Source organism: Haliotis asinina, chromosome 2 (assembly GCF_037392515.1).
Source record: "Haliotis asinina isolate JCU_RB_2024 chromosome 2, JCU_Hal_asi_v2, whole genome shotgun sequence".
In the NCBI taxonomy this organism is placed as follows: domain Eukaryota; kingdom Metazoa; phylum Mollusca; class Gastropoda; order Lepetellida; family Haliotidae; genus Haliotis; species Haliotis asinina.
This window is the reverse complement of record NC_090281.1, coordinates 70,964,668-70,989,788: the sequence shown is the minus strand read 5'-3', so window position 1 is coordinate 70,989,788 and position 25,121 is coordinate 70,964,668. Positions and strand designations below refer to the sequence as shown.

General features: G+C 38.8%; 1 protein-coding gene across 1 annotated transcript in view; it reads left to right on the top strand.

Annotated features, from left to right (window-relative positions):
* Nucleotides 1-25,121, top strand: part of LOC137274239 (protocadherin Fat 4-like) — a 141,742-nt gene that overhangs the window by 109,948 nt on the left and 6,673 nt on the right. Inside the window, exons 7-12 of the mRNA XM_067807305.1 lie at nucleotides 5,876-6,056; nucleotides 8,521-8,959; nucleotides 9,554-10,174; nucleotides 11,086-13,336; nucleotides 13,481-15,210; nucleotides 18,066-18,169. Coding sequence (XP_067663406.1) covers nucleotides 5,876-6,056; nucleotides 8,521-8,959; nucleotides 9,554-10,174; nucleotides 11,086-13,336; nucleotides 13,481-15,210; nucleotides 18,066-18,169 — 5,326 coding nt within the window. The remainder of the gene's footprint in view (nucleotides 1-5,875; nucleotides 6,057-8,520; nucleotides 8,960-9,553; nucleotides 10,175-11,085; nucleotides 13,337-13,480; nucleotides 15,211-18,065; nucleotides 18,170-25,121) is intronic.

Here is a 25,121-nt window from a genome sequence, read left to right as displayed (position 1 = left end):
GATGAAAAATGTAAACTCATCAATTATAGATCCAGGTTTAGGACCTGTCAGGAATATGAAAAAGTACAATACGAAGATTTAGACTTGGTTTCAGTGGTGGATATATGCTGGAGTTTCGATCGTTTATGATAGCCGATGCAAACAAGGAATGGAATATTTCTCTTTTAAAAAAACCCAATATTTCTGGTTCATATTGATAAAGCAGGGACTGAGAATTGATCACTCTAATGTTTTTTATATAATCGATAGCACTCCTATTGAATGTTGTAATGACAGAGTAGTGGAGTGTTAGCAGGGCCTGCGTCATCTGGATTCATTGAATCATATGCTTGTGCTCATTTGTAAAATTAACTCCAAACTCCCATTTTGGTGTACTCTGAATAATATTGATGAACTGCTCAAAACTGTCATTGGAAACCCTACGTCATACAAATGACTGCCAGAAGGTTGTTGGCTTCTGACATGTGATAGACAGATGATGACAAACATGCAAGATGGCTTAGTTTGCCCTTTGTAGTTACACGATCTGTCAGGTCATGTGCCTAGTCATGTGACTGTTCTTGTCTTTGATAGCGTTAGATTCTAATCTACAACTATTCATAACAGCAGAACTTGAGTATTACCAAAAAAAGATGCAGAGATTTGACATTTCCTTTTACAAGTGTTGTCAACGGATATTGGAGTCTGATTACTGATCGGGATCCCTTTTTCTGTGACACTTATCTCTTGGACTTATCAGAAAGGAGATTGGAGTCCAGAATTGTGCCCTATGGGATGAACAGAACTGCGTTGGATCTTCATTGGTCACAGTGGAATATAATAATAATAAAATGGCCACTTATGTAGCGCTAGGGGTGGGGGGTAGCCAAATTGGGAAGGTGTTTTGTTGTCGTTTCGAAGACCCGGGTTCAATTTCTCCACAATGGGTACAATGTGTGAGGCCCGTTTCTGGTGTTCCCTGTCATGATAATGCTGGAATATTTCTAAAAACTGTAAAACCCAACTCACTATGTACCACTGAACTCCACTCAGCAGGGACATCTGTAATCACATACAGCATGATGGACAGTATAACCCTTGATAACCCTGGATAAACCCAAGCTGTCTGTGAGGCACTGAAAAGTTGACAGTCATGTGACTTATCCTACTGTGTCAGTTTTGCTTGTAAGTCGACATAACCCCAAGCCTAGTGACCTTGCCTTTCTTCCTGGTAATCTATAGCCCGTTTTTAATATTGTATCATGTTCCAGTATATTCTATTTTTCTGCAAATAGTTTGGCAACATTTTATGATATATTGCTATTTATTATACTGTTCATTGATGGCAGATTTAAGATATAACAGTTGATGGCAGTTTTTAAGATATAACTTTTTCCATTAACATATATTGCTGATGTGACTAAAAATTCTCACTCACTCACTCACTTGAATATTTGAATATATTTAATTTTGATAGTAACAAACAAATTGAAATTGAAAAGGAGCTCAAGGGAGACCAGGTTTTCAGAACCTGAGGAAATCTAGACTTGCTTCATTTAAGGCTTTAGCGTTGCAGAGTGCGCTTGATAGTAGGGAAATAAATGTGTTTGAGGGACTGCGATACAGACAGATTTGCCATATGTATTGCTTTGATTGAGAGTCAGTTTGAGACAGTCTCCCACTGGTTTGTCTGGGTTCCCACTGGAGTTCAATTATATTTTGTATTTTGTAATGTAATAATGTAAAATTGCTGCAAGACCAATAATATAATTCAGTTAATTGGGAAATATCAAATTAAACAAAAATCAATTCAAACATTGTTTTGTTTCATAAATACATAAGTGATGATTTCATTTTTGTTTTCGTCTTCTGAAATTCAAATAACCTACAGGGGAGGAAGTTAATGCTATTACTCTCACTTCCTCTGACAGTCTAAGTGATATGTGTAGAAATGAAACACTTCAGTTATGCATTTAACTGTCATGTATGAATATCTTGTATGAGGAAAAGCTGACACCTTGTCAGTAAAACAGCCACTAGTCCCACCATCTTGCAAGCCTATAACAGCATCACTGACAGAGGTTTGATGCAGTATAACGTAAATATCTCACGTCTCATGGAAGTAATCTCAGTAAGATGGTGATGGTCTGTCAAAATGTTCCAACAGCAGAGAAAGGTCGTGATTGTGAGACAAAGGAATTTAATATACAGGAGGGCCACAGAAAATCATACTGTTATCCATACCCCCAGTCTATAACACCATTATTTCCCAAGGATGGTTTACATAACAAGCGGAACCATCCAAGGTGATTGCCATTTTCATTTCTGCAGCCTTCCTGTCAGAGTTGTCTGTTAGTTCCATCTCAGATACATTTTCCTGAGATGAGAAGGAAAAAACTTGCTTAATTTTCTCGATGCCAATAAAAACAAGTGTGGGATATTGGTTTGGCAGACGGCAGTAGGACCAATTATGAAGTCAGGCTTTGGCTACTGAGATGGAGGTAGGGAACAGGGGGATGTAGTGATGTACCAGCGTTACATCAAACTCAATGGACTGTTAAATGTATCCTAGATGTATTTACGTGAATAGTTCATTTCTTTGCATGCTCTGTTCCTTTTTTTGTGTGTGTCCTATTACCATTTTCTTGCAATAAATGAATAATAAACAGTCCACGATTGTAACTGGTTAGACTTTTGGGAACAGGCACTAAATGTTTGGCCCGAGAAGTTTTAAACCTTGCTTTATCATTTTGTTCCTTGTTATGTTTTTAGGGCATAAAGTTTTTCATGCCTCAAATAGTGTCATTTTGTAGATTTGGATGTAAAAAAAATGTCAGGTGTACAAACAGAATCAAAGAACTTCCGACATTGAAGAATGGAAATCATTTTATCTAGTTACTTTGTCAACAACAATTCACAGCTGTTGCATGTGTTTTGTATAAAGTTTACTTTAGTTGTTTTCGACACATTTTACAATTATTCTAAAGCTTTTGAAGTAAATATCAGACTAACAAGTTTTATCTGACTCTGATAGTCAAACATGAATCTTACATCTAAATACTTGATCACCTCGGTGCCAATTTGTTTTTAGTAGTCATACAAAAAAAATTGAAATCCTGGGTAAGATTGACAGTAATTCTATGGAAAGAGTGATGGTGTTTGAGTCTTAAGTGTGACCATATATTTATCTGACCTTAAACTTGTATATCCGTAAGGATTACAGTCATAGCAAAAAAGAAAGTTTTTTGACTGTTTAAACTTTTGAAGGCCACTGTTTTGGGGCTCGAGTGAAGCCTGCTGTATTTGTACAAGATTTGCCTCCCATGGGCTTGTAGACTTAACATCAATGTCATGCTATCAGTTTTTGCTTTAATGGAGTCTGCAATTGGAGCTACAGATCTTGTTTTTGTGTCTCATTTGTCATGTTCTTGTGTTCTTGTTGGTGCAGGTTTTTAGATCCATTGTCATCAGTGGCCTAATACACCATATAAAGGTCAATCTTCAAACACTCTGCAGGGGATCTGTAGCTCAGTATGTATGGAATATTATAAGATTACGACTGTTGAAGAATATTAGATTAGATTATAACAAACTGAAAAATGAAATGAGCCATCAAAATTGTCTTGGGCTCTAATATCAGATGCTATTTACCTTGCAATCATTGTTTGTGTTTTTATAGAGTGCTTGGCTAGCCTGTAGGTTAAAGCATTTGCTTGTCATACCACAACCCCAGGTTTGAATCCCCATGTGGGTACAGTGCATGAAGTCCATTTCAGTGTCCCTCGCAGTGATAATATTATTTTCTTAAGCATGATATCTTTACTTTTTAAGAAATTGTATTGCAGTTTGTGACTAAAATATCATGTTCATCACAATGTTTATATGCTACTTGGCATCACTTTTTTCAAGACGAGTATATCAATAATCATTGGCACCTTCGGTGATATCATGATCAAAAGTATTGTCCTGCCATTTGAAAAGGAGCCTATGAACAATTTAAATTTAGTTTGAAAGTTTGAAATCATTTCTCAATATTTTGGATGGGTATATTTTATAAGGGATCCTTTGAAAGTGCTTTTGTTCACACGTATGTCCTGGAACTCCAAGGCTTGAAGCCACTGTTTTAGCTACTAAGCGACTTGCCGACAGAAATATGGGTGAAGTGACGAGGAAAAGAAATATTTATTGCTCACAGAAGAGTTCCCCTCACATTTGGTCTGCTGTAGACATTCCTCGAAACTTTCATAAATTCTCTGTTTGGTTCTCTATGATGTGTAGGCGTATTTCTCCTGAGAGTGTTTGTGTTAAAGGATCTTCCCTGCTTTCAGCATGGTATATTTTAATCTAATTTTGAAGCAAAGAAATCTTGTTAAAATCTCTAGTTGGATTCCCCCGAAGTATCGGTTTTTGCAATAGGATTTAGTGTTTTATGCGTCTGAGAGAAGGCTTTAATGCTATTAGCACTTTTAACTGAAAAACAGTGTGGAGATCTCAACAACATGTGATGAAACTTTCAATAATTCTTTTTGCAAGTTACCAATATGTTCAGAGAAAGAAAAGCAAATTTTGCAAGTTGGGAGTTTTTATGTTAGCATTTGATGCGGAGTAGGAATGCTCGAAGTTTCAGTGTTGCAACATTAAAACCGAGAAAAAGTTTTCAAGAGAGTAGTTTCAGAAACAAAGGTAATGATTTACTGGAAACATGTCCAGTTTGAACAAAACATGACCCTGAGTATTCTTTTTGTTATTAACATGTTTTTCATTTGCCTTGCACCACATATGTTCAGTAGACCATGATAATGGTTTCTTTGAAGTGTACATGTAGACAAACACACACAGACACCACACAGTTAGGAAGGGAGCTGGAAGGGACTTGGACATGATAAATGATACAACCCTTCACCTTCTTGTGCGAAGAACAGCTAAAACAGCCGATTTCCCTTCACTTCTGACCTCGTGGCACACCTCAACATACCAAGTTTCATGCTTATCTGTCACACACCAATTTATTGTCTTGATATGTTAAAGGTTAGGGAAATAGTATTTGAACAATGGTGTAAGTTTTCCTCTAGATGGTGTTCCATGTTAATGAGTGTGTGATCTGATCTGAGTCTTCAAAAGTGTGGCTTTGCCCTGTTGGTCATAAAATAGATGGGAGATATTGCCTCATTATGTGAGGAACAGGGTATAGGCATGGAACTACTTGACCTTCACCTTCAGACAACTTATGTAACTTTGTCATGTCAGGTTAGATTTCAGGCTCTGTCCATGAAGCAGACTAACAACTAGTCTCTGAAATTGATATATTTTACAGAAAAAGGATCATAATTAAGAAAGAAAAACATAGAATGAAAAAGAGCCCTAGGCTTGCCACATTTTCTAAACTTGAGTGGGCTTTCAAGGATATATTTGCTTCAAGGTCTGTATGACAGACTGTCCATGAAGCACTGGTTTTGTTTGTTCATATTCATTTCAATAAAAGTGACTACTGTGGAGATTGTTGCATATAAACTTGTTTGTTTGTTAGAATTATTTAGTCCTTTTTTGTATTAATTAGCAATGGAATTGCAAATTAAAGGAAAAAGGAAAATTATTCAGAAAAAAAAGCTGTTTGAAAAATTGTACAGGTACATTTTATGAAAACATGTTTAGTTAAACGTTGTTAGAAGTTATTGTGGGCGCAGTGTGTGAAGCTTGTTTCTGTTCTCCTTGTCATGATATTGCTGGAATATTGTTAAAAGTGGTGCAAAACAAACCTCTTTCATGCATTCGTAATCATTGTTTGAAGCATCAAGTTAATTTCTGAAACAGTTTTGGTAAAGAGCATCTGACATTTTTAGTTTAAGATTGTTTTCTACTATCTGTGTAAAGACTGATTCTGATGATCTTTTTGCAGGTTCTCCCCGTTTGACAGGAACGGGGACCATTAAGGTGTTGGTACAGGATGTCAATGACCATGCTCCAGAGTTTGACAACAAGCAATACACAGGACATGTACTGGAGAACCTGTCCTCCCCTACCTCCGTGCTCACCGTCCAAGCCACAGACCAGGACGAGGGGGAAAACGCAGAGATTGTGTAAGTGTTCCCATGGAGATATTTTAATTACTTTTAGTTCATTCAATCATCATTAAGGAACTGCCGTCATGGTAAAGCGACATGATCTCTGGCACCAGACTAAGGTTTTATAATGCTATGAAAAAAACAACCAGTTGTGAGTTGAACTGTGGCCTCTTATTGATTTGGGAAAAAAGTTTAGAAATTCTAGAAAGTAAGATACTTGCTGGCAGGCAGTTTTATCAAACAGACTCCAAGATGCATCTCTGCTTGTTTGTATTTATGGCTTATTTCATCATCTGTGGACAGATACATCAGACGAAGCTAAAGCATGTGATCAGGGACCACCGACCTGTTCTTCATGTGGGCACAATTCCACAAATGATCTTGATCTCTGGCTCTTCAATCTTTTAAACTTTTAAGAAAGATTTGTGATAAAGTTTCAGCCCATGAGAACACTTAACTGGGAAAAGATGTAAATAAAAACTTATTTTGTTGATGAAGAGGCATGTGAAGTTTGATGTTTGTCCAAGTGAACTTTGAAAAATATGAATTGTACATCCAGCATTTAAACATGCATGCATTTTGCCCATTTTGTCTGTATGCATTTTGCCCAAGAACAAAACAATTGTTATTGTCTACTTTATTTATTGAAACTTAATAACATGTATTAGGTAGAAAGTCCTTCCACAACCCATGCTTGTCATAAAAGGTGACTATACTTGTCTTAAGAGACGACTAACAGGATTGGGTGGTCAGATTCGCTAGCTTGGTTGACACATGTCATCATTTATTTACAGACCGCCACTGTGTAGCTGGACTATTGCTGAGTGTGGCATAAAACTGCACTCACTCGTACACTATTTATGTTATAGTATGTTAATGTCCATCTGCCATTTTGCTAATGAGTTGTTGGCACCAAAACAGTGTTAATTGATGATAAAAGACATGATATACTATCAGTGTTATACCATTTATGGAATGGCATTATCTCCTGTTTCATTTAGCTGCATCCTTCCTCTTGTGCTGCTGCAGGGGACTGTTTGCATGACACCTGTTTCAGATAACAATGACTTCAGTGTTTCAGCAAATCACTTGAATGCGAACATACAGAGATAATGAATGTTTGAAAAATCTCACTTATTGTCCCTTTGTTTCTAGTATGGTGGTTCTTTGATGTGAATCTCTTTTAGGCCAGCATTTCAAAATTAGATTGTACAAAATTTACATCGTGCTGACTTTTTGAGCTTTGCTTTTACAAAGTGACGTGTTTTCTGTTCTGAAACCAGCCTTTGAGATGGATTTTAGTTGTGATAAAAAGTCTGAAATTTGAATTCTTTGATGCAGCACAAATTGGCACTGTAAAACAATGTTTGGGATTATGAAACAGAAATTTCAGTGCACAAAGTAAATGGCAATGTTTTGAACTTTTCGTTAGTTTTTTTGTTTTTCATCTGTTTTGGATTTACATCTGTGGTTTTCATTCTGTTATATTGAAAATTGAATAACATTTTACGTCAGTCGTTAGTGCCAGATGCTTGGAATGTGATCAAGTTAATGTAGTAAGGTGTAGATTAAAACTTTTGAACTTCTCTTGTACGTGTGACATAAACTGAGTTTAGAGAGTCATGAAGGAGCTCATGGGAGACAGCAGTATGCTACAGCACCATGTACTGCTGTAGCTGTCATACATTGATGATCTTTGTGAGGCAAGGCCTTTGGATCTGATACATGGATCTGTTGCTGGATCCGACTTGTGTAACTTTTAAGTTCCGATCCACAAAAATATTTGTACAGCAAAGTCATTATTTCGTCTATGATAAACTGTAGGGTTACGACAGGTTGTAATGTTACACATACTTTGTAGATCAAGACCCAAGTTTCTATCCCAGTCTAACCAAAACAAAATTTATCGGATGGTACTAGGTCCTGATCCACAAAATATTCGTAGTGCTTCAACATTCGTAAGTCTATGATAGACAGTAGAGTTACCACAGGACATAACGTAATGGATGCTTTGAGCAGGACCCAGTATCTTACATAGAGCCATCTCTTGTAGTTGTGACACAATCAGTGAGCTACTCTGTCTAAAAAAACCAAACTATCTCATAATACAGACATGAGAATGAATGCATTTTTCATGCTAAAGATTAAGTAGAATGCAGTTTGTGTTCAAGTACTGACAGACTTGGTGGTTAGTAGCTCATGCTGTGTTCATGCTGACTTTAAGTGGTTCTTCTGAACTGAGATGATGGTGTTCCCATAAGTTTCATAGCATATCCTGTCCATCTTTGTTGTGGGAGAAGTGTTCAGTTGTTGTAATGAAGTGAGGTTTTGATGCCTGGAGGTGATGAACTGAAATTCAGTCGTAGTGAGGTTGTGATGAACTGAAATTATGTTCACTTTAGAATGTTATGACCTGTTATTGTAACATTCATAGGTTGTCACATTCCACTACAATACCTTCAATGAATTCTACTTCCAGCTACAGCTTGGAAAACAGTATGGGTGAGAAGTTCACCATATACCCAGATAGTGGCCAGATTGTTACTTTGGCAATACTGGACAGAGAGGAACGCAATGAGTATGAGCTAGTTGTCATTGCCTCAGACAGAGGCATCCCCTCTCAGTCGGCCACCACCAAGGTTGTGATCTACATTGATGATGACAACGACAGTTCCCCTGAGTTTGAACAACAGAGCTACACCCCAGTAGTTCTAAGTCCAACGGCCACAGGAGCATTTGTGCTTGGAGTGACTGCCATAGATCGGGACATCGGCAGCAATGGCAAGGTTACGTACTCCCTCTCAGGCAACGATGCCAGCAAGTTTACCATCAATGAGAACTCAGGTGTCATCACAGCAGGACAGGAACTTGTGCAATCAAGATCACGGTACAACTTCATCGTCAGGGCTACAGACCAGGTGAGTTGAACGCAAGTCGTATCTACCTGCAAGGGTATTGCATCAGTCAAGAAGGACAAGGGTCAGATTCTTTCAATCAGCTTATGTGTGGAGTTACTCTAGTTTAAGTGTGTACCCTGCAGTTATTTATTACACTATTTACACCTTGTCTCAGATTCACACCTGACACTGATTACATTGTCTAGACTGATACTGGAACTGGGCCACAGTGTCTCCTCTCCAGGTTTCCTTATTGCACTAGTGATGTAAACAGGTTAAATCAATGACACAGATCGAAACTTATGATGGCAGAAGGGATGCCAAGATCAGGTTGTTGGCATCAGACACTTGCAAAAGATGGATACCAGTTGGGATAAGTCATGTGACTAGCTAAGCCTTTTAGCACCTCACAGCCAGCTTGGGTATTTCAGGGTAATGATAATCAGATAGAGTGTCAGTGCCTTCAGCATGTGCCTAGTACATGGTAAAGGTGCTTTATAAATTCACGATTATTATCATTAACCTTACTTGTTTCATCGTCATATGCTCTCTCTTTAACAGTTTTATTGAATATGAATTCCCTGATAGTTATGTCATCTTGTATTGTTTCTGCAGGGGAAGGTTCCGAACTCCAACTCTGTCGCTGTTCGCGTAGATATGATCTCATCCTCTGAATCTAAGCCCATCTTCAGCCCATTTGATATGAACCTGTCTGTAAAGGAAAACTCTCTCCCTGGTAAGATTCTTACCACTGTATCAGCTACTACAACCAGGACCAATCAGATCTTGTATTACATCGCTGGGGGCAACGTCAACCGAGGATTTGGAATCAACCAACTGAATGGGACCATATCTGTGTTTGGAGTCATTGACTATGAAACTACCAGGAGCTTTGAGCTGTGGATTGAGGCCAATGATGGAGGCAACCCAGCTCTCTCTGAGTATAAGATGATGAGGGTGAGCGTCGAGGACGAGAATGACAATGCTCCTCGGTTCCAACAGAGTCACTACAACACCAGCATCCTGGAGAATGTTCCCAAGGGTCGTACATTGATACAGCTTTCGGCCACTGACCAGGACTCCAATCAAAATGGCCAGATCACATACTCCATCCACAGTGGCAATACCAATAAAACCTTCCAAATTGATGCTCAGTCTGGCCTTATCTCCACCTCCAACATTGTGGACAGGGAAGGCATTAGCCTCTTCCATCTCATCATAAAGGCTGAAGACCAGGTAAGGAAACAGAAATATGTACTACTTTTGATAGGTATAATGAGATATACCATTCTGTTGACATATTTTTATGGCAGTGGGGTAACTTAGTGGTTAAAGCATGAACTCCTCATGCTGGTTCAATTCCCCACATGGGTAAGATATGGAACCTCATTTCCAGTGTCCTCTGCTGTTACATTGCTGGAATATTGCTAAATGCTGCATAAAACTGAACTGACTCACTCAGTGTTTACATATACACTGTACATTTTGTTCTCACCAATTAAGGAATCAGAAATGATTGATGTATACTACTACTGACTGATACACTTAAACATATACTGGACAAAATAAGTTAAGGATACTGGTATTTTTATGATTGATAGTTTGACAGTGTGTCAGTGAATAAATAGATCATTATTCAAAATTTCAACATTTTCATATATCCCTAACTATTGTTATCCAGTATATGATTTTGTTGAAATATAATACTCAGTACATTTTGTTTTCATGGTGTCAGTAAATATCCTTACCAAAGTTGAGTAATATATATTACATTTATGCCACTGGATGTGACCCTTTTCAAGGTTACAGGGACAATTGTATATATGTGATAACTTGTTTTCAAGATAGCATGATTGTGATAAATGTTGCAGCAGGATGTAGATGTAAGTTTAAGTAGATAATGTTCTGACAGAATTATGATCAGTTCCAGTGATGTAAATGGATTTAATGGAAGACATATCATGAAGATCTCTGAGTCAAGCCCAATTGAATTTTTTCATAGAGAAAACTCTTTTCAGAGGCTCCTTCTCGGCTCAAAGCCAAAATCTAGCTTTATATCCTTCAAAATACCTTCATTTTAGCCCGTAGATTGGTATTACTGATACAGATTATTGCTGAAGATTTAACTTACAACTTTGGTGTTTTAGGGTACCCCAAAACTGACTTCTACTGCAACAGTGACTATCCACATCCTTGATGAAAATGACAACCCTCCCAAGTTTACAAAGCGATACAGTCTATCAGTGCCTGAGAATGTCCCTCTCAACAGCTTCATTGTACAGATGAAGACGTCTGACAAAGACATCGGCGACAATGCCAGGTCAACCTTTAAGTTGCAGAATGAGCAAGACAAGCTCAGCTTTGCTATTGACAGCATCAGTGGCAACATCTCTACAGTGGCACTGTTGGATGCAGAGAAAGTAGACAGATACTACCCCAGCGTGGTTGCTGTGGATACAAACTTCAGAGTATCAACCCAGGTCTTCATCAAGGTCACAGATGTCAATGACAATGCTCCTGTGTTCATCGAAGACACTCTCAGCTTTGACTTCCAGGAAAATCAGTCAGCAAATGCAGTGGTTGGAAGGTTAAGGGCAATGGATGCAGACTTGGAACAACCCAACAATCAGTTCATCTTCTCACTCAAACGCCCTTCAGATATCTTTGAGGTCAATGCTGAAACTGGAGACATCACTGCCTTACAAACACTCTACTACCGCCACGTGCCAGACCATCCCCTGTCCAACAACAGATACACGCTGGATGTTGTGGTGTCAGATCTCGGAACACCTTCCTTGTCCTCTGAGAACATGGTGATCATCACTGTCATTGATGCCAATAACCATCCTCCTCAGTTTGTACAGAGCAGCTACTTCTCAGCTGTACCAGAAAACAGAGCAATTGGGGAGCATGTCATCTCCATACTGGCAGTGGATGAACATGACTATGGAATCAATGCAGAAGTGTTCTATACAGTTTCAGGAGGAAATGGTTCTCAGTTCTTCCGGATTGATCAAGATACTGGCTTTATCACTGTTAAAGCTTCTCTTCAGGGTCGACAAAATGCTGATTACCTCCTGTTTGTGAAAGCTCAGGATAAGGGAACACCTCCCCAGTCCACTACAGTAGATGTTCATTTCAAGATCACTGATGTCAACAACTTTGCTCCTGAGTTTGCAACACAGATCTTTCAGAAAACCATCGCCGAAGATACTCCTGTTGGGCAGACCATACAGACCTTCTCAGCAACAGATAATGATCCTGGCATCAATGGCCAAGTCATGTATCTTATAACTTCTGGAAACAAAGATGGTCTATTTCACATGGGGAAAGAAAGCGGTGAACTCACTATTGCCAAGGCTCTTGACTTTGACACCCATCCAACTCATCTTATCACCATCAGTGCCAGAGACAAGGCTCTTGTGTATAAGGAGATCAACAGGACATTCACTCTCCATCTCACTGATATAAATGATAATCCGCCTGTGTTTAACCAGTCCTACTATGATGCCTACATCCCCGAGAACTCAGCCCCTTCCACATCCTTCTACACTGTCCATGCTACAGATGCAGACAGTGGGGACAATGCCATCATCCACTACTCAATAGTCGGGAACTCCATTTTCACCATTGAGAAGGAGACAGGAATAATGAGATCCCAGGGTAGTCTGGATTATGAGGTGAAGGACGCTTATTCTGTGACGATCATGGCCTACAACCCAAGTGAATTAAATGGAGGATCAGATATGAAAAAGACTGTTGTCACCATTCATGTTCATGTGGTTGGTGTCAACGAATACTTCCCCCAGTTTGAAAAATCACGCTACAACTTCAGAGTCAGTGAATCTGCAACAATCAACTCATCCATTGGGTCGGTCCTGGCAACAGATCAAGACAAGGGTATCGATGGCATAGTATATTACTTCCTCATAGGCTCCAGCAACCTCAGAGGATTTCGCATTGACCATCAGACTGGAGTTATTCATGTTGCTGGGAGACCAGACTACGAGTCCTCACAACAGATAATTCTAAATGTAATGGCCAAGAACTGGGGTAGCATCCAAGGTAATGACACTGATACATGCCAGGTATATGTCACCATAGAAGATGCTAACGATCCTCCAGTATTCAGTAGGAACAAATACGATGCAACAATCAGTGAAAATTCTCCCCAGGACACATATGTTATCAAGGTTGAAGCCACAGACAATGACTATAAGCCAGAGAACAGAAACTTTGAGTACACCATTCTCAAAGGAAATGATGGCAACCGATTCAAGATTAATCGCATCAATGGAGAGATTCGGACAACTGGACAGGGTTATCTGGACCGAGAGACTCAGGATCAGTTTAATGTCACTGTTGGAGCTGTGGACTCTGGCCTGCCTCCTCAAACAGGTAACACTGTTTTAATGATAAACATCCAGTCTGACACATGAGTAGCATTGATAATTTGTAATCTCTTTATATTTTTTTGTAATAATTGTTTTGATGATAGTGAAACATAATTGTTTTATACTTTTGCTTTTTGTTCTGTTGCAGGCTCTGCTGTGGTACAGATAAGATTGCAAGACGTGAATGACAATGGTCCATACTTTGACCCCACTGTGCCTCAAGGTCACATTAGGGAGAACCAAAGTGCTGGAGAGTTTGTGATGTCATTGCGTCAGTTCACAAAGGATCTGGATCTGCCTCCGAATCAGGCTCCTTATAGGTACAGGATGTTATCATCTTCAGACAAATTCAGAATTAACTCACAGGGGGAAGTGGAGACTATTGCCGTTCTGGACCGAGAATTGACCCCTGAGTTCACACTCCCAGTTATTGTCACTGATGGTGGCATCCCTACCATGACATCAACCTTGACCTTCCAAATTGTTGTCTCTGATGTAAATGATAACCCTCCAAGGCCAAGGCCACTGGTCATCCAACTGATGATTCTTCAGGGGATGTCATCTATCGGCTTAGTGGCAGATGTCAGACCGCTGGATGATGATATAGTTGGCAACTACAGCTGCAACATTGTAAGTGGGGATACAAACACATTCAATATCTACCAGAACTGTGATCTTCGAGTGACTGGCTCAGTTGATCCAAAGACTTACAACCTACGCATCCAAGGTTCTGATGGAATGCAAGGTCATCCAGCATCTCAACCCTATGACGTTTCAGTTACAGTCAGTGAGTACAAGAATGCCACTGTGGATAACTCTGTACCAATGCTTGTTGCTGATCTGTTGGCAAAATCCTTCCTTGAGCACAAATACGCTCGGTTTGTGAATGCCTTGAAGAATGCCTTTACTCCACAGAACTCATTCATAGTGTACAGTTTGAAGGAGATGGGCACAGACCTCATCATCTTCTTGTCAGTTCAGAAGCAGAATGGTGACTACATCCCAAAGTCTTCGATTCAACAGACATTGCAGAGGAACAAGCAAACTATAGAATCCACTGCCAGCATCTCAATCAGGAGCATATTCTTCAGTGCCTGTCAAAACCACCAGTGCCAAAATGGCGGCACATGTGACAGCGAAATTGTCATGCATCCTGGCTACTCAATCCATGACTCACCAAGCCTCATTTTTACATCTGCCAAACCAGAAGTTAAACCAACCTGCATCTGCCCACCATCTTTTGGTGGTAATTTCTGCGAGACCCCGATTGGTCCTTGTGGAGAGAGCTACTGCTACAATGGTGGCACATGTATCCAGGACGTCTGCCACTGCACACCACAGTGGAATGGACCAAGCTGTCAACAAGATGTGAATGAGTGTCTTTCATACCCATGTGTTAATGGTGGATCTTGTGTCAACCTGGATGGTACCTTCCGCTGTGACTGTCCAGATGGTTTCCATGGAGATTTGTGTGAAAGCACCTTGTATTGCACAAGTCGGCCATGTTGGAATGGTGGAAGCTGTACTGACATCCCTGGAGGATACACTTGTGACTGTGTCTATGGCTATTTCGGCAGCAGGTGTGAAAAATCAAGCAAAGGATTCAGTGAAGGCTCGTACATAGAGTTTCCTCCCTTGTCTAACCTCAATAACACAGACATCACGCTCTTCTTTGCCACCAACAAAAGAAATGCCCTCCTGTTCCTCAGCCAAGCAACTGTCACCCCAACTGTTTTAGGGTTTGTTGCCTTGGAGATCATTGATGGAAATGTTCGATTTTCCTTCAAGTTCACGTCTGTGTTTCCAAAGGTGCTTCAGGTGAACCGACCTGTCTCTGATGGACGATGGTATCGAGTTCAAGTCCAGAAAGTCACTGAGGTGAGTTTTCGTCCTTTTTCTAGTCTTGATTATGCTATCCCATCTTCCACTAAAATATGAGTTGAACATTCCCATGGCCAATTAATTTAGGATTTTATGTGTACTTCTACCCCAAAAATGAGGATGATTTGTTCATAGTATCCAGCTTTCGTTTGTGTGGTCTCAATGCAGTTATATGCCAATCTCGATGATATTTTACTAATTTTCATAAAACCCACTAATACACATTTTAGATTATTAGTGTTAATTTATCACTTTGAAAGCCACTAATATTGCTCATGAGTTAAGAAGATAACATGCTAATTAAAATGTATTGATCTGTATTTCAACAAAATTGATTTTTTTTTTTGCATGCAAATCTTTAAATCTTCCAGTGATACAGATTTGAGTGTGCTTGTTCTCAGCGACATTATGAAGTTGTGTCCTAAATGCAAACATTGTTCGCAGAGGGGATAAATCTCCTAAGTTTGCCTAGTACAGTTCTACTCTATCTTGTTCAAGTAGGCATTCGGTGTGATAACATAGTTACTGTGTTAGGCAGTTGTCATAATGCACTCTCCTGCTTTAATATAGAACAGAGATCCCAGCTCTGATTTATACTCACAGATTGACAAAATGGATTTGAATGTGTGTCACATGACTGCCTTGTGTCTGATCCTGCTAGTTTCCAAGGAACTGATAATAGGTGGAAGTATGGGAGAGACCCTCTAGTGTATGAGGGAGACTTGAGCTGATTAATGCGTACCACATGGGATTTCATGTCATCCAACTGTTTTCTTATCTTTGTGGTAACCTCTGTTCTTGTCAGCAGCTTAGACATACCTGTTTTTCATAAGAGATAGAAATAAGAATAGTCATAGTTTAATTCTGAAATACGATGCCTGCTACGTAAAATTGAGTGATTGTCTGTTGTTTGCCTGGTAATTACTTTGTTGAAGGTCCCTAGTATGGTGATCTACCTTATGTTGTTGGCAATCTATAGCCTGTTTTTATATTGTATCGTCTAAATAGTGATATTAGTATTAAGTTTCCATGCTAGTTTTAATTCAAGTTGTGATATTCTAGTTGTTTTACTGTCCTTCGTTGACAGGTTTTATAATGTGCATATGGTCTTTTTCACTGTTGAATGTTCTCATCATGACATGGCTGAAATATTGCCAGTGTGACATTAAGTATTCACTCACTCACTCACTCACTCACTCACTCACTCACTCACTCACTCACTCACTCACTCACTCACTCACTCACTCACTCACTCACTTTGTTGAAGGGGATATGGATGAAGTAATAGGTATGGTACAATCTTGGTTGAATTATTCTCTTAGCCATGACAGAACAGAATGTCTTCCTTGTATTTGCAGTATTTTAGAAGACAGTGCAAGAGTGTAATTCAAGATGGCGTGTAAATATGCTGATCATTTTCAAGATTATCACATTGAATGTACATTGTACTGTCATGAAAACAGTTTATTGTTAGGTGTTTTTAGTATGGGTTACATGCCAAGTTTTGGAGACAAAGGCTTGAAGTGTGGAAATTGGGATCTCTGTTTGAAAACAAGTCTTTCTATAGTCAGCAACAGAAGAATTTCACCTTTAATTAGTCCCTTGTTGGCTACATGATAAATCACCAGTACCCAGTGTACAAGGCAGTTTCCATGATGAACAAAATGGAATTCAGCATTTGGAGGCCTGTAGGTGGCTACCAGTTATGTCCCACTGTGATTATATGCAGAGTTCTGATCAACATTGTATCAAAACACTGTTCATTGTCTGTCTAAAGATTTTGTCTGACGGGATGGTGAGGCAAGGGGATGGAGAGAAGGGGTGGAAGGTGGGCTGTAGGTTTTTGTGTGAAAGGGTTGATTTGGTTTATTGGTGGTGTTAAGTGTATATAGATTGTATTGTATATAGAAGTATTTCTTAAATGCTGAGATATGTCATATTTATCAGCAGGTGTAGGCTTGATCATGAACTGCCCCCTGCTAGTAGATAAGCCAGGGATTATTGTCTCTGTCGAGGACTTTCTGTTGTCCTGTGGTATGAGGACTGGAGACAAGGTGGAGCCAACAACATGGTGACTCACATTGCCGTCATGCTTGTTCAGGGATCATAATTATATGTCTCCTTCACAGGAATATTTATCCTACATGGTTCATAACTAATAGCTATAAGCTCTGTTGCTGTTTTTCCACTCACGTTGCTCTGAGATATACCCCTTGTTAATATGTCAAGTCATGATAAGTCTTAAGAGGTGGCAGAATGGGGATTGTTTGGCTACAGTGTCTGCAGTGATCAGTCAGAATAGAGGGGATAGTCTGACTTGATTTATCATCATCATGACCTGGTCATGTGGATATGCTCATGCTCTCTGCCTCTGGAGTTTTAGGTTCAGATCTGACTGAAACAGCTGGTATTCAGATGTATAACAAAAGCTTGAACTTATGAACATATATGGGATGTTTATTGTAGTGAGGACATATCCCTAAAAGTGTTCCCTAAATAACCCCTAATGTATTTTGTACAGTATCTATGATCTAATCTGATCTGATATTACGTCAAATGACTCTACATACTTGTGGTGTGTATATATATTCTGCTGAAACCTTAATAAGATTTGTACCATATTCAAATTTCCATGTAGATAAACTACGTAACTTCTTCGCCTAAGTGTATCATTGAAGACAGAGTAACTGTGAGGTCTCCTGGGTACAGTGTATGGAACAATAAGTTTTAGTTTTTCCTTATTGGGGTGGGTGAAAAGTATTACATTTCACCTGTTTTGTGGAGCCTTCCCGACCTGTTACTGTGCTGCCTGCTTGTCAGCTTTTAATGGCATGATTTCTCTGATGTTCCAGGGTGCCATCCTGAAGGTGCAGCACTGTCCAAACGGAAACAGCACTTCCTGCGAGGAGTGCGCCGTGGGGCATCCTTCCTGCTATGTCTTCACGGCGGATAATGGGTAAGGATCGTTGTCGTGTATTGTGATTGTTTCCATCAGCATTAACCACAATGGGAGTTCAAAGAATTCATTGTAGGTGCAAGTGTTAATGTTTGAATTGGAGCTGTCTGCTGCTGTCTCTTCTTGTTACATTGGTCTTGATGAAAGATTTCAGAAGGATTTTGTAAAGGATAAATTGTCAGTTTGTACTAATCTTCTGTCAGATTAGATAAGAGAGATTAAGGAAGATATTGTCTTTATATCTCATTTCCTCAGATATTTTTCGATACAATTAGTCACATATTTTTCAATTTTTTGTGGATGCCATTTATAATATCTTGCATTAAGTTTTAACAGTGCCTAAAATACAGATTTTGATATTTTTGCAGACTCAAAATGTTTACATTAGAAATTTATTGTATGAGTCTATCCATATAATGAATCTTATATATTCTTCCTTGTAATCTGTTTGTGTTATAAGGGGTTATACATCAGTTATATTCCCGCAATACTGCCTGAAGTTTGCCATTTTGTGAAACACAGTGTGTCTGTGTTAAACATTCAGCATATGAATGCAGGAAGCAGACAGCAAGAAACTGAATACATGTGCGTGTTTTTGAGGATCTAATGTATGTCCTCATGCCCTGTATCAAAAATAACATAGCCAGTATCATAAACTTTGGCTGTGATATGGCCGTTAGGAGATAGATGTTCGAGATAAGCCTTTGAGGAGCAATCACAATAGACGTTGATTTAATCAGTATAAAACATACCGTGATAGTGAACACTGTGATGTTTTTGCCAGATTAATCTATCTAACATAGGATCCTAGTGCAGTGGAAATAAATCAGTGCTTGGGTTTTTGCTTTGTCTGCCTGTTTGTGTCCATCGATCTTCCAAGATGATGAAAGGTTTTTGTGCTTCTATGTAAAGAAAATAGATGCCTGCATGTAAAAAATAGGAGAATCAAGGTGGCTTGAAATTGAGATGAATATATTAAAGACTAATGAATTCTTAATACAGGGTGGGTGGTGTAGGGGCTGCAATTGTCATTGCGGAGTTGTGTCCCTTATGTGTGAAAGGAACCTGTGATAATGGGTTTGAATCCCAGTTTTACCTGATTGTATTAACTTGTTAGTTTCATCAAGGAGGTTGACATCAAAGACCCACATTTCCTGACACAGGGGCTATTGCCTGATACTCTTTCCAAATGGAGCAGAACAAATCTTGTTCACTTGCTTAGGACACACAAATCAATCGTTCATCATCTAGCACAGTACTTAACAGGTTTACAGTGTCTACTTGGATTAACAGACGCCACTTGTAAATTTAACTGTAAAGAATCCATCATCTGTCTTTAAGCTGTATGAAAGGCCATTATTGCTGAGGTGTACACGATTACTCTCTCTTAAATTCCTATGACCATGACCCTTGATCCTCTGGTGGCCATTTTGACACTCGCTGTAAGAAGATTCATGTTGAAACTCAAGGAAAATTAACCATTATATGGATAAGCTATCACCAGACTCCAGGTACAAATGTATGTATTACGATAAAATGGCAGGGTTTATCAGTACCACTTATTTCAAGTAGAGAAATTAGAAAGTAATAACTACATTTAATCTCATTGATAACACGTCAGATGATCATATGATACCAAAGGTGAAACAACAGTGGCTTGCTGCTCTGTGGTAACTGTACACAGGGAGGCAGGTTTTCAGCTGCTAATTTAGGGAAAGTGTTTACAATTGCTTGAAATCATTTGCAAACTATTGTGTAATATGATAAACAAGGAGGGGAGACAGCTGAAGTGCTGCCCAGTGTGTATGTTCCTTCGAAATGTTGGCCCTTCAGGCGAGGAGTGTATTTGTACAGTACTTCAATATGTGCAGAATCGACAGGTTTGAGGGTGGCTACTCACTGCAACTTGAACACATCGGCTGTCTTGACAGGAAGCCTATTTGAAAACACGATAACTTTAGGTTTTTATTTTGTGCCCATTTCCTTGCCACTTTTAATCAATTATGATTACCTCTCTCCAAGATTGGAATTTAATGCTCCACCTAAACGCTGTTGGTTTTTTAGGGTTTGTTTTTTTTAGTTGAATTCAAATTTGTATTCCATTTTCTAATCTCGTAAGACGACTTACTCAAGCTCAAACTATTCTTCACTCTTTAACTTGCACATCCACAGTTTCTTGTGATCCCGGACAGATAATGATCTCTTGGAAGGGATATCACAACTGCAACTTCCTATCTTACCAGCATGTCAGCCATCTTTGACACATTGTCACAGAACTCAGCATATTATGTACATGATAGTGCAAAATGAGCTGTCTGTTGTTCCGTTTTCCAATTTCACCCTGGATGTTTGCCGACAAACTTCAACAACTGTCGTTTTTCCATCCCTCCACCCTTCGCTGCAACACTCCATGTCAAGCAGGCATGTCGGACATGTTGCCAAGAGAGCGTCACATGCCGTCCAGGCTGAATATGTTTTTTTGTCATTTTCCTGAAGTAATCTGTTACCCCACTGTCAAACCTAAATACCAGCTCATGTTTCCATCAGGGACTGTTGATTCAGAATACATCCCTTCAACCACAATGTACATTTTACATCTCGTCGCCACCTTCCATGAAACATCACATTCGTATGAATCATGACCGTTTTATTTTTCTCGCTTATTTGTTAGCAAATACTTGTCCTGATATTTCAGCATAGGTCTCGACTAGTGGAGTACTTGTCTTCCCTGACACTGGCAAACAGCAAGGGGAAAAGCTGTGTGCTGATGTCGACCCTGTCACCTTGTTACTGTGACTACTAGCTATTGCTTTGTTTAAGTTAAGGAGCTGTGTCCACAGTTTACTGGATCTGACTGGTCATTAGCCGTTGTCAGTGCCATAATCTCATGAATATTCATGACCATACATTCGCTAACGTGCTGCTGGACCTATTTTGGGAATTATTTTTGTCATATTTTATCCTTTTTTTTTTTCATTTATCAAGGAACAATATGTTTACATGGGACCTTTTATATCACCCAAAATGTCTGATTATGTGTAAGATGATGCCTCATTGAACTTTCTTAAGGGATTTGTAATATCATCTTTGGTCAAATCCCTAGCAAGTGTGAGTTAGTGAGTATGGTTTTATGCCACTTTAGGCATTATTGCAGCAGTATCACAGCTGCGGATACCAGAAATGGTCTTCACAACATTAATATTGTACCTATGTGGGAAATTAACCCTGGAACTTCGGCATGGTGAAAGAATGCTTTCACCTCTATTTTAGCCCAACGCCCAGCAAGAATGTTGAGGTGATTTAGATGGAAATACTAAATAAAACAATGTAACATTTAGAGTATTATTTGTGTTTATTTTCATATTATGTAAATGTTTACTATAAGCTAATATAATCTGGGATAAGATTTCCAGTTGAGTGAAAGAGTTGAATCCATTGTGTAAATATGAGAATGACCATCTTGATTCCAACCTCATCAAAGTTTGACCTCTCAAGGACATCAGACAACAGTTTGATGATTCAGGATTGACCAGATCCTATGACCGATATGGCATTCCTGCACAACATGAGGCCAACCTCACACATCCAAGAGCTGTTATCTGTCATTCTGATTAGTGAAAAGCGAATTACTCATGGTTTCCGATGTCCCTAATCCCACTGCATCTCATGTTATGTATTCTTTTCCTCCCTGATCTAAATCCCAGGAACCTGGCTTTTTCCTTATCCCGAATTTAAGTGGACTTTTCTCTGCTTGTTCAAAGGGCGGACGAGGTTCACAGGCCTTTCAGTGTGGCAAGCGGGGAGTAGGAGAGCTCCGTTCATCTCAGAATGTTTTTCTAACAAAACAGTGCCAAATTTTGAAATATTCTGCAAATAGATATTGTGTCTTCCTCTGCAGTTGTTTGTGCCTTTCAATATTTATTTGCTTAGGATTGTTTCCGAGTTAAATTTGGAAAACTAATCCTGCTGCTATGCAGCTCTTGAGGAAGTTGAATGCTTTGCGTTTAAAACTTTGTGACAAACTGCTGGTTTGGTGTTGCTTGTCCCACTGGGAACGATTTGGTATTTGAGCTGTCAGAAAAATATTTTAGCCCAAAAATATGTCCATGTGTACCTGTTTTAACATGAATGCTATTAGTGTCATGTAAATAGTATCAGAATTATATAATGACTACATTAGTTTGTAAGTGAAAAGCTTTAAAATGATTAGATATGTTAGCATGTAAGATTAATGATACATTCAGTAATGAAAGAAATGTTTCAAGTTGATGTTTTAATGGACTTTTTCTTGTTGATAGAAGATAACTGAGATTAATGTTCTCGTATCAGTATTGGGGTTGGTGTTTTCCTGCAGAAATGTCATAAAAATAACATTGATGTGAACTTGCCAATTTACCCTATTCACAAGTTGTATTGCATGTCAGTTTGGTTGACTGGGATATTTTAACTGTCATTTCCCATGTCTATATATTAAGGGAAACACTTGTAATTCACCATGTTAACTTATTTTCATCTTCTTACACATGTAAAACTTTTAATTTCCAAATCTGCTCAGTTCACTGGATTGTATATTTCTGGATAATCTAAACTTTACTGCTTTAACTTGTATTTAGGTGTTGAAAAGAGCAACCATCATGTACGAATTACTGACACAAGTTGAACATATATCATCAGCATATTAAGACATGATATTTCTCAGTGAAGTCGCATTGTAGTTAGGTTTAACATCAGATACTGTATGGATTTACACGGTGTGGATTCCGGTTTTATGTTTATACCTCTATGAACACAAAAAAAATATTTATGCCAATTCTTAATTATTCACTTCAATACAATTTCCATGTGAGTGGGTATTGCCTTCTTTGATGTTTCCTCTGTTTGTCCCTGGATAAAAGTGAGTATTATTCAGCAAGGGGCTGAGTCGAGACAACTCATTATGTCATGATCACGTGAGCACTTCTGTTATCCCAGATAGGAAATTAGAGATCATACAGTGACATACATAAAATGTCAGCCTCCAATCCGTTGTTATTTATCTTTGGACTGAAGGGAGCTTTACTGCCTTTGTATGTTTTGAAATCAAATAGCAGTTAAAGAACAATTCTGTAAAAAGTTCCACATTTCTAACCCTTTCATGCCATAAGAAATTCAGTGGATAAACTGCCACCCCCAGGAAAATGTGCCACAACCAAATCTTAATTTTGACCTCACAAGAAGACTATCTTTATTTCATAATTTTTCAATCAAGCTAAGGTTTTGATTAAGGTTTGTATAATAATGACAGCCATGGCACTATTATGGCATAACTGTTTTTCACACATTAGTCAGTGTTCATTCATGTGCCGTTCTCAACTTCCTGGGGAGTACAGATACTGAGATGCTTGGAATTGCCAGTAGTTGTGTGTTCTGAAATTCCAGGGATAGGTGCTGTTACTTAGTGAGAGACGTGACTGCTTCCTAACATAGAAGTAGTATACTACTTTCCTAACAAAGTTCATTACTACAGAAGACAGATTAGACAGTGTAGACAGATTAGGTTCAAATATAATTCAACACTACAGCAAGTATCTCAAAACCGTTTGGCGCCTTCAAAGGGCTGAAAACTCTGGTGAAACATTCTCGACTAAGAGCTAGATGACAGTGTGTGTCGACCAGGAGTCACTTCCTGTAGATTAGGGTGCTGATGGAGTATTCTCACATGCTGCACTGTGCATGTACATCCATGATATAAGACGCAAAAAGTGAACGTTTTTCACATCTATCGCAGGCTATAATTTCTTCTGTCTAGTTTTATAGTCATCACTCACTACGCGTTTGATCTAGCCGCAGGATAATGTTTGCCAAGAATTCAAAATATAAGCCGTTCATGACAGGTGAGCCCTATCTGACAGAAACACACACCAGGCCAAGCTGGTTGTGTAATGAGAAAATTAAATTTTGAGCTGTGAATTCACCAAAATGTTGAAAAGTTTTAAATATTTATGCTTGAACCATTTGTATATTCTAAATCAAGCTGAAGTGTGCAATGTGTGTATATGATATTGTGGGTGTGTTGGTACGTGCAGATGGGTTGGTTTCCCATCAGACTGCGCAGTGTGGAAAGTAAATAGTTGCTTTTCCAGTTTAGGATCATTGTACTTTGGTACCTGGAGCTGAAAAAAATATTTGGCATATACTTTGGATCCCGGAATTGCTCTGAATTGTTTTATGACAGCTAGCCAATTAGAAGCTTTGGCAGACTGTTAGTTACATAAGGCTGGAGATAAGGGGTTGGATTTGACACAGGTGTTGGCCAATCTTTTTTGAATGGATAGTTTGTTTGGTTCATCTTTAGATGTTTAAATGATTAAAATATTTGTCAGGTGACGTAAGTGTGCAAAAATGTTGAGAGCATTCACTTTGCACCTGGGTGACTGATTTCAGTTCGTACATGAAAATAATATGTGAAGGCATTACTAAGATGTTGCTAAGATATTTGCGAAGGTGACAATAATGTTATCCCATGGAGACTAACATTCTGTCATAAAGGATGCAACTGACATCTCTCATCTCGTTACATCAGCCTTGGTGAAGGACTTGACTTCAGGATGATTTGTAAAAGATAAATTGTTAGTTTACACTAATCTTCTATCAGATTGGATAAGGGCGTTTACGGAAAATATGGTCTGTGTAGCTCAGTTCCTCATGCATTCTTTTTTCCTGTGAGTTATTTATTACTTAGCTGAATGTCAGTTGGCATATAACTAGATTTAAATTTTAACACAGTCTAAAGTAAAGCTTTTGGCATTTAAGCTAAAACGTTTACTCAACATCAGCGTAAACAGTGTTTAAAGTTTTATGAAGATCTGGCATTTATTGTTCTGGATGTGTTTTTGCCCTTATACTGAAAGCATAATTTTTATATTAAAAGTGTATTTGCACCCACAAACTTTCTCTTCCGCCTGTCAGTGGC